The sequence below is a fragment of the Montipora capricornis genome, chromosome 10 (assembly GCF_036669925.1).
Source record: "Montipora capricornis isolate CH-2021 chromosome 10, ASM3666992v2, whole genome shotgun sequence".
NCBI classification, from domain to species: domain Eukaryota; kingdom Metazoa; phylum Cnidaria; class Anthozoa; order Scleractinia; family Acroporidae; genus Montipora; species Montipora capricornis.
The window spans coordinates 22,573,551-22,584,418 of NC_090892.1; the positions used below are offsets into that span (position 1 = coordinate 22,573,551).

The 10,868-nt window shown below is 37.6% G+C and overlaps 1 protein-coding gene across 1 annotated transcript; it reads left to right on the top strand.

The window, feature by feature from the left end:
* The first annotated feature begins 1,797 nt into the window (after nucleotides 1–1,797).
* On the top strand, nucleotides 1,798–10,579 carry LOC138019428 (forkhead box protein N4-like). Its single transcript, XM_068866220.1, has 4 exons — nucleotides 1,798–2,447; nucleotides 2,545–2,587; nucleotides 6,722–6,908; nucleotides 7,975–10,579. The coding sequence occupies exons 1-4, from the start codon at nucleotides 1,813–1,815 to the stop codon at nucleotides 8,379–8,381; spliced, it is 1,272 nt and encodes a 423-aa protein (XP_068722321.1). The 5' UTR covers nucleotides 1,798–1,812; the 3' UTR covers nucleotides 8,382–10,579.
* The last annotated feature ends 289 nt before the right edge of the window (nucleotides 10,580–10,868 follow it).

The window sequence follows — 10,868 nt, forward strand, 5'->3', positions numbered from 1 at the left end:
TTCGCGGTTAATTTCTCGAAACAGCTCTCTAACAAGACATTTCAGAGGAAATCGCCAGGGTGCCATAAGAACCTGAAAATTTAGAAAATGTATTGCTTGGCGAAAGGTACCAGCAAAATAATGGAGGCCGAAGTCAAAATTAGGAACATTGCCAATTTTCGGTTTTTATGTTTATTATTTCTTTGCCACCGCAGCTAGTGTAGCTTAAAATAATAATTTTAAAAAATTGAATCGCTATAGTACAGTACGGAGACCTTGTTGGTAGAATAAATTAATGGATAAGAATTAGGAGAGGGAAAAAGCAACTCCATGACACGAATACTGCCCCAGAACAAGCTACGGATATTCACATTACCTTTTTTCGATATTTAATAATTATTACCTATTCGACCGGCAAAGAGAAGTTTTATCGAGCTATTCTGTATATGAATAACATTTAGCTTGCAGGTTGAGATTAGATGATAAATTCAGTCCTTCGAAACGTCGAAGAGTCTGTCTGAGACAATGAAAGTGTACTGGCATATTGGTCCAAAGTTATCGCAATAAGATATATGGAAGATTTGAAAAAACACCTGTTGATCGTGGACTTTGGCCTGGAGACGACACAGTCGAAAATTCGTTGGGAAAGAGAAAAACGTATGCAACTTTTTAGCCTCTGAAAGGAAAACTAAATTGAATTTTTCATAATCAAAGGCTTACTGTCAAATTGAGCGTCTGTTTCACAGAACACTCAGATTCGTAGAGGTCTGAATTTTTGTCCAGTTTTGGCTCGAGGTATTGTGTCTTCGCTTTTGTTGCGGTTTATTTTTGAACACACGAGTAAGGTATTATAAACCTGGCATTGACATAAAGGCCCAGGGGCCCCCGATCGCGTTTATTTATTCCAAGACAAGCGCCATCTGAAAGGAACACACTTCTTTTCATTGATTCCCTGCTCCCTAATTTGTAGACATGGTCACGAAGAAAAAAATCGTTTTTCCCAAAGGGTTTTGGAAGAAAACGCTCACGTCGGTCTCGAGATTTAAAATAAATAAACGCATAAAAACGCAAATAAATATATTGCGACTTTATTCGAAACCGCCGACCGCCTTCTTTTTAGACGTAAATTCCGAAAACTGACGATACCGCTTTTAGCGAAGGAAACCGCACTCTTTTCCTACACTCGTTGTTTACGCGCAGAGTAGCGAGCAGACAGAAATTATCCTCGCAAAAATGTTTCTTGTTGTTTTGTACTTGCAAAAAGAATTAAAAAAAACACAAAGACCTGGGATTTCACTGATGATTCATCCAAAGCGGAGGTGGATGACGAGTTCTTTTAAAATTTTTATTTGCTTTGCATATTTTTTTGAACTGTCGTCTTTATGCAAATTACCAGAGGCGCGAACGAAAACGTGGGGTGGGGTCATCCATTGTCAGCTCTTCAACCACAATGAATAAGTATTGTCGATTCGCATGAATAAACACGGATTTCCGTGAATTGTGTGCTCTAAAATCGATGGAATTACCGCAGAATCGTGCGTAAAATTTCAATCGCGTTGACTGGATAGCAGTTCAGGTATCGACAGAGGTTGTGGTGGTTCGTTAACTCTTTTAAGTGGGAAGAATTACTGGTGGTTGGACAGATCATGCAGAAAGAATTTGTATGATAGATGTAAGTCCCGAAAGTAGTAACTTGGCCTTATATGGATTAAGCCCTGGGGGTTGTTATTCGTGGCGACCAATCAAAGGCTAGACCGCCATTTGTTAGCCAATCAGCGTCGATGAAAGGTTCGATCCAAATAGCCAGTAACTGATTCACTTCGAATAAAACCTATGTTCTCGTCATTTGCTCAGCAAAATATCACAACTAGTTATTCCAAAATGATGAACAGCAGTCCTCAAGGGCTGACTTTTTACGATACACCTGATTCGCTATCACTGCAAGAGATGGTGGAGTGCGATAGCCATGAAATGGACTTCAATTTGAACGATCCCTTTTTTCAATTGCACGAGAGCAGTATATTTCATGACACACAGCAACTCATGATGTCGATGAAACAAGAAAGGCTGAGGTCGGATTGTACGCCTGTAGGGGACTTGACGAATTTGCAGTGGCTACAAAGCGTTAGTATACCGATGGAGAAAAACGCATCAAGCGAGAAGCAGGTCATGGTTGATCCAAATACTGCGTTACCTGTCCAGTGGCCGAATCAGCAACAAGTTCCCTTGTCCCACACGCAAGTGAACGTAACGTCTGTTGCAACTCCGCAGATTCTGCAGGCACGTGCAGGGGAAACTAAACCGAAATCGTCGCATCATAGACCTAAAAACGGCATCAAAGGCAGCTTAAAATCACAAGACAAAGCCTATCCTAAGCCGCTGTTTTCTTACTCCTGTCTCATTGCGATGGCCTTGAAGAACAGCGATTCAGGCACACTCCCCGTCAGTGAAATTTACAAGTTCATGATGTAAGTTGCAATTGGCGCTGAAATCGAATCTTGCCATCAGGTTGCATTTGGAGCGTAACTGGAGGTTAAAAATGTTGCTTTTCTTTGCGTTTTGCAGGGGAAAGTTCCCTTATTTTAAGACTGCTCCGGATGGCTGGAAGGTAAGCGAAAAAATTTAGTAATCGAATCAGTTGTTCGCATGACTGGTGAAGTTTGAATTTAAATATACCCCTTTTCTAACGGTTTGGGCTTTTCTTGGTGAAGTCTCAGTGTTGTTGGAGATTTAAAGGAAAAGTTTGCCATTCTTGCGACACGTTTCGTTCGATTGATAAAATCTTCGGAAGCTTTGAAGACATTTCCAAAAATTTTTTTGTTTTCTTATCAACGGTTTCCTGAACTATGGTTTCCTCGCTGCATTACAATGGCTGGGTTCTGGCCAGCTGAGAGCAGTTCGAATCCTTGCAGAATTTCACGAGCTTGCTTACTTTTTCGGAGATTAAATTTTTTTAGAGAACGTTTCTTGCCGCAAAGTGGGAATCAGGTACATATCATGACCGGAGGTTTTTTCATTGCTTTTCATTCCCTTTCATGACATTTGGCTATATTCGTAATCGGATGTAACACAATGGCTTCGATGTTAGCCGAATAAGAGGTACTGAAAGCAACGACAGGACAAATATTTCGTTCGAACGATCATGTGTTCTGTTTCCTTGATTAATTTAAAAATACAATGAATCAAGGTACCGTTGTAAGGTGTTTGACGAATCATCGAGCCAAAGATTTAGAAGTAGCATCTGGGAGATAAATCGCGAACTGATTTTGCGTATAAGACGTGCAGTCAAACGTAATCGCTAATTTCGAATCGTTGCACTGGGATAATTACGATAAATAAAAAACCTAAATACGAGTTTCAAATTCTAGTTCGAAAAAACATCAATAAACGCTTATAGAGATGGCTCCAAAGATTTTCTTAAAACGAACAGCAAAATACTTAGGGTGGGGTCGGAATTTCTCAGAGGTCGTTTTGACAACTCCGTATGAATTCTTTAAATCGCTCGGTTCGAGAGTGGCCTGCCATAATATTTTTTTTTGTCAAAAACTGACTTTGAGCTTTGAAATACAAATTGTAGGTCTCAATGCCACATCAAAGTTACGATATCGATTAATGCGACAACAAAGCTACACCTGAAATTTTTATATCAGTTGCTACGAGAAGATTCCCAAACTTTTCCTCGATTTGCCGATGTGTATAATTCCACAGATTCGACAAGTTAGAGACCAATACAGACAATGAACATAAAAAGGAAATAATGTTATTTTTACGGGAAAGTTTTATTTCTTCCTGTAGGTTTCTCTTCCTACAACAGGTGGTTGATATTTTGAATAATTGATGTCATTCTAATTAAGGGCCATATTGCACACAAGTAGCTGCATATTTTTTTCCTTTTTCTGAATCTTTAAGGCAAGAGAAAAAAAAGGTTCTGTCGACGTGATTAAATGACTAAACTGGTTTCTCATTTGTGTGTTGCTACGGCATAATTTAAGTTGCGAGTTACAGATTTTTTTGGGTTCTTTTCAGGTTGAATTATACAAATTTATCTAAATTTCTATGGGTAATGCAAAGAAATAATTTCCTGCTTTTCACCTTACTAATTTTTCGTTCTTCTCTAAGACACATAAAAGTCAACTTAAAATTTCCAAGCTCAAAGAATTGTGGTACATTTGATGGTGACATTTCTAAAGTAGATTTTTTGACATGATTAATTTCAATGTATTTCTCCTTTTCTTTTGTTCAAAATGATTTATTTACTTTAGTCGAATTTGTTTTGAAAAGAAACACAGGAAAGAATACTTTTTTGATTTGTCTAGTTTATACTGATAATACCCTTTCTTTCACCAAATTTGTCCAAACACTTTTTGAGAAAAAATTATGCTGGTAGCAGTACACTATGAATGGGTTTTTTATAGGTTCTCTATATCAGTCATATAATTATTTCCAATACAAAGTTCAGAAAGCAGTCCCTGTTTTCATTCTATTTTCCCACTAAAGAGTTAACCACTCTGAATTGATAGAGATGTAATATGACAATTTATTTTCTTTTAAGTGGCAAACCTTGAAATACTGATAATACTTCAATTTTTCTCAACTAAGGAATTTAATCTACCTTCAAGTTGACATCAATTATTTAAAAGCCTTCTAAACCACCCTTTCGCAGATACATCACTGTGATTTGTGGGACCTAAACGAAAGTTGCGCACAACTAATTATGAATGTTAATTTGTAAATGAAAATAAAAGTTCCTGAGGTAAAGTAAAACAAAATTTCTTCATCAGGGTCTGCAACTGATTTTTTTCCTATTGTCTAATAGTAAAACAGAAAATATTCTGTGTCAATAACAATAATTTCCTCACCGAGTTACTCTGTTAATAATATTTTCTTTTTAAATTTACTGTGAGTATTAGGAAGATGTATATTGATATTATCATACCAGAAAAAAACCATCAGTCAATGGAAATTTTTGTAATAAATACAAAACAAAATCTTTCCGATTTCATGTCATAAAATTACTGTACCATTGATGACTTTGGAAATGATTGAGCTGTAGATTGTGAACTTTGCATCTAAGTATGTACGGTAGTTTTCTGCCACTAAGGTTGTGAAGCGGTGGGAGGCATGGTGGCCTCATGGTTAGTGTGCTCTACTCCAGATTGAGTGGTCCAGGTTCGGGTCCTGGCTGGGGACATTAGCTGCGGTTACACTAGCCATTTTGCCCTTGGGTAAGTGGCTTTTTCCCACGGGGAAGCAATTTTTTATGTGTGACCGATCTGCCCTAAGGGAAATTTCCTGTGGGAAATTTCCATGGATATGTCAAAAAGAACAAAAGAATTGCCATGACAGTTCCAGATGTAAGTCTTATGGTTAACAAAACCCTAAAGCGGCTCAACCAATCACAAGATTGCCGAACGTGAGGAAAATACATGCTGTGATGAACTGCGTAAACAACTGCGGACGTGGAAATACCCAAGCACGCCTTTTCTGGCCAGCAGCAAGTCGACGTCTAAATTATAAATTGGAGAGTTGCAAGGACTAGAGAAAGCGTAACTGAAGTCGACGTCTTTGTTGCCTTCTTAAAATGAAGCGATGAATCGCTGAACTTAATTGAGGTGGACAGTTTAAGAGAAGCACCGATCATGACAATTACCGAAAATAAGCCAAAGAAAAGTTTGTCATTCAGATGTAGATCTTCGATGTTTACTTTTTTTTAGATCCTTAATTTTAATGTATTTTGTATTGTAATTAGTTTTTCAAAAACCATTTAGTGGAAAAACTAATAAATCTCATCTTGTCTTATCTTAAAGGTAAGTTTCCCACCAAAACAGGCCAACGCTTACCTTCCCCTTGGGTAATTTACAAGTGTGTAACCGCAAATGGAGAGTCGATCATAACCCAGGGTAAACCCAACCCAAGCCGTAACCCCAAAATTCCCCATGGGCAAGAGGTCTAGTGTAACCGCTCCTATTGTGTTGTGTTCTTGGGCAAGACACTTTACTCTCAGGGTGCCTCTCTCCAGCTAGGTACATAACTTGGTACTGGCGAATTTAATGCCAGGGGTAACCCTGCGATGGACTGGCATCCCATCTAGGGGGGGGGGGGGGGGAGGGTAGAAATACTCCTAGTCACTTCATGCTACAGGAGCCAGGATAAGCTCTGGCCTAATGGGCCAGTTGGCTTGTAAGCAGACTTTACTCTTTTTACCTTTAAGGTTGTGAAGCAATGTTTTTGCAATAAGCATCCGATGGGCGATGGGGTGTGGCTCTGTATCCTACTGAAATGTGGTCTATTAAATCTGCTTGCCCTTCCCTCATCATCCCCATCAAAAGCCTCTGATTAAACAATTTTGATTGAAAGGATTGTGAGATGAGATTAAGTATTATACACCTTGAAGGAGGCACTTTCTGGATGAATATAACCAGGAATGCTTATCATTAATTTTACTGGAAAATTCAGGTTGGGATGACCAAGGCATAATGGTAAGCAATTTACCAAATTCACCAACCAACCAGACTAAATACTGTTTTAATTTGTACCAAATAGGGAAAAAGTGGAATATTCCTTTTTTAGAAGGAATAGACACATAGCCATTGTTTTGCTGTACCACTGCCTTTAATTCCTCCATAAGGGGCATACTAGATAGAACCACACCCTTTCCTTTCCATTACTTGTCAGATTATATTCTGCAATAATATTGCTTTTAATGGTTCAATATTATTGTTACTTTTTTATTACGTCATAGAACTCAGTCAGACACAACTTATCATTGAACAAGGCATTCTGCAAGTTAGAAAGACCACAAGGTGCATCCCAGAGGAAGGGATGTCTATGGTCGCTTAAACCTGAGAGGCGTGAACAAATGGACAAAGAGATCAGAAAGTGGAAAAAGAAACATGCTGAAGCAATCAGGGCTAGTATGGCAAATCCAGGTGTGTGTGAAATTTGTCATTAAGATAATATCATAATTATCATAATCGAAAATGACAAGAAAAAATTAATAAACAAAGCAATTTTTGATTGCTTTGTGTTGAAAACATTGAAACACTTACATGTAACTTAGAAACAGTATGTAAATGTCAACAACAAAATAATCATAATTTCCAGTATGGAAGGTTAGGTGATCACGAAGGAAGCAATTGGTTTGTTTTCACTAACACCCACTTACCCTTGTTCTGGTGGTAAATTGATGACATAGGCACGGGAATTTTGTCAATATTTAACAAAAGGATAAAGATACCACTCAACAGAGGGATTTCACGATTCTAGTTGCTGGCATTACTAAACCATGAAACACCGAAACGAAACACTATAAAACACCATGTATGAGCCCACAATACATTGAATTATACTAACCTACAAAGGTTGGATTTGAGATTAAATATCATTGTAGGCCTAATTAGGCCTACAATGCTATTGCTCCTAATTCATTGAAATTAAAATTAGGATTCAGATTAAGACTGAGATTAGGAGCAATAACTTCTTAGGCCTAAAACGATGTTTAATCTCAAATCCAACCTTTGTCGGTTAGTATTCAATGTATGGTGGGGTCATACATGGTGTTTTGGTGCTTTGTTTCACTGTTTCATTGTTTAGTAATTAATTTCCCCTAGTTGCTGCTCAGAATTAAGGGTACGTTTCCCAAGTCACGCATATAACCAATAAAACTTCATCTTCAAATTTTGTTCAGGGAAATTAAAGCTCAATACACTTTAAGGAAAATGCCCATACTCAGGAATTTCAACCATAATTATTGAAAATGGAGCTACTATGAACCCTTTTTTTCCAAAAAGTGACACTTCAAGATTTTGCTCTGTCAAATGCCAGTTGATTTTTACTCATCAATGGAGGCAAATTCAGGGAAGGAAGGCTCTAGAAAAGGTGTTTTAATTACAAAAACAGTAGATTCAAATTTCATTTATGGTACAGAAATTCCCATTGCTACCCATCACAAAAAAATAATTCTGAATAAAGTGTTTTCTTGTCATTTTATCGTAGATGAGCTTAGTATTTCAAGCGATGATTTAGACAATTCTCCAGAGCAAATAATGACCCAAACAGAAAACTGCGAGGACAGAGCTGCAGCAGATGCTGCCAAGGAACTTTTTGGCAATGACCTAATCCAGGAAATTCAACACAATGAAGTCCTTGACTGGGATGACATTATTTCTCAAAGCACTGATCTACCAATCGATCCAACACTTAGTACTTGTACCAGCTTGCCAATCTCGACACAGCACATAAATGGAATAAACGGTTGTGACCCCATCACCACTACTGTGGAAATGGAAAACTCAACACACTACTTTGTCAATAGTGACGGCCAAGATTTTGACATCTCTGCTCCTTACATTTCACATTACTATAGCTTGCAACCACAACAACACATCAATGTAGGCTTTTGATCAACAGAGTATTCATTCTTAGCTAGAAAATAGTAAAAAATTCTTTGATGTACAGAAAGAAATTGTCATTGTAATTCAAGGTATGAGCCTTGTATTAAGCTCAAGTTGTTTTTAACAAATTGTACTAGCAGTGGTACAAGATTTATTTGGCTTGGGAGTTACAGTAGCACAAGTGTTGACTTACAGTACTGTCAGCCACTGTGATGTGATGGTTTTTCCACTGCAACTATTTTCACAGGTGAAGAGCAGAACCTTCCAATTTTTACACTCCAGCAATTGAATCCTTGAGATGAGCCTTTCCATGTTATTGGTGACAATATCAATATTAAATACTTCATTTCTCTTAAAAATGATCCTTAGTTTTTAGGCTATTTTTATAAACCTCACTGTGGATAGCAGTTGATGACAAAGTCAAACAAATGGTCAAAAAGCAATTGTGTGGCTTTTAAAATAATCCAAGCGTAAGACTGCAACACTTTGGGGTTCAAATGTTTGGTGCAACTTGTAGGCCTTGTGGTGGTTATTGGTGAATTGTTTCCTTTTAAGCCTGTGAAAAGTGCTGTAGTAGTTTTAAGGGAATGGTGTATTATTGAGGGGGCTTAATAACGAATTTTTTGTGAACTCAAAGTTTGCATCATTTTAACATTAAGCCTTATTGTCAACCGTTGTAAAAAGTTATGCAACTATGTGCTGGGATAAACATTTAATATATAAGGTATCTGTTGTCCATCTTTATGTTCTGTACTTTATTTAATCTTATAATGGTTGAGCTTCATTTACACTTGACGCTTATTTTTTCATGACAAACTTGCTACGGAACTGTAAATGCTGCTCAGCAATCCAAACATAAGGTCAAGAAATAACCTGAAAGTTTATTCTCTGGGTATACATACAGGGAAACATAATGCCTGTACAAAGCTTTTTTAAACGAAAAATGTAACTATATTGTGGCAGGGCTAGCGCTGTCATCTAAGGAGCAAGCCCCACATTGAAGGTACATTGTTATATACCTAGACTTTTGCAAAAACAAAACGAGCACTGTGATTGGTTGATTCTTGGTCACATGGCCCTGATCAAATTCAAATACGCCACCAGGATACAATTCCCCAGTTGTTGCCCGCTCTGGATGTTTTGCTGCGATTGTTGCAGGAAAAGTCTAAACATATAACAAAGCACTCGGGAAAATATTAGTTTTGTTTTCCCTTGAGTCCTGATGTTTCCCTCAACTTTGTCTCAGGAAACATGAGGACTCTCTGGAAAACAAGATTAACTGTTTCCCTCGGGACCATACATTAAGCGTATAGTAGTAAAGTCTGGAAAAATTAGTCTCCAAATATTTCCTCTCTTCAGTCAGTTCTAAGTTGTAAAGTAAACTACATGTCTAGTATTTCACAATGATGTTTCTCGGTGAACATTAATTGGCATTTGTTGGCAGGCTACTTAGAATCAAGGAGTAATGAATAGCAGGGCTTTATATGTTCTTCTTGAAAAGACAAGGAGTCTACGACAGCTGCATCTTGGTACCCTTATCAATGAGTTCTACTGCCTCCCTTTACGTCCAGCTCCTTCAGCCAGTCCTGCTAGACCATAGATCAGTTAATCGCTTGTAACATAGCCATTCACTCCATCACACTTCACACATAGATTCTTAGAGCGCTTTCCATTTGACAGAACTGACCGGCCAGACCGGTCATTTGGAAGGAGTAACTCTACAACATATTCAAATTAACACACTTCGAGGACGATATATACTCCTCCATGCAAGTGTTCTTCAAATTGTTGCATTTTCTTTGCAAACTGACGGGTCTGGCCGGCCAGTTCTGACAAAAGGAAAGCACCCTTAGATTCAAAATTTGTAAATAGAGACCACAGACAACCAGTAATTTAATTTTTTTATATTCATATTGTTTCCTGTAACGTACATTTCCTGTGATTTTTAACAATTTGAGGAAGTAGAAGACCTATTTTAAACCTTTTAGTTCTTTAGAGCTGTACATGAAATATATGAAACAGTTCAAAGTCACTGTGGATATAAATTCAGATAATATAATGGTTAATGTACCAGTTGTAAATAGCATCATTTGGTAGTCAACTATTTCAGATTAAAAAACTGCTGGAATATGTAAAGCATTATTGGCTGAAAAACAGTTTGTGAAAGTAATTTCACAGCTGCCAATAAAGAAGATTTTAACATCTCATCTTTCCTGAATTCTTATCGTTAAAAGACCTGCATCAGATCTTGGTATTGCAAATTTTGCCTCATTAGCATAAACCCAACACATTCAAAACAGTCCTCCAAAATATTAGCCTGATTCTCAGGTAGTCCAGGTTGTGCAATCAATCTGGACTGTCTGAGAATCAGAATACCATTGAGATATACAATACCATACAATACAATACATACTTAATTGACCGCTTCCCATAGGGGTTTTTCAGGGCCAATGAAACACAATCAACGAAACAACAGATCACAACAACTACAACTGT

What these genes read in the sequence shown, in the direction of transcription:
- LOC138019428 (XM_068866220.1), top strand. Translation starts at nt 1,813, where the DNA reads ATGTTCTCGTCATTTGCTCAGCAAAATATCACAACTAGTTATTCCAAA. An exon ending in CTGCTCCGGATGGCTGGAAG is followed by an intron (nt 2,588 to 6,721) that starts GTAAGCGAAAAA and finishes ATTACGTCATAG; the next exon opens with AACTCAGTCAGACACAACTT. An exon ending in GGCTAGTATGGCAAATCCAG is followed by an intron (nt 6,909 to 7,974) that starts GTGTGTGTGAAA and finishes ATTTTATCGTAG; the next exon opens with ATGAGCTTAGTATTTCAAGC.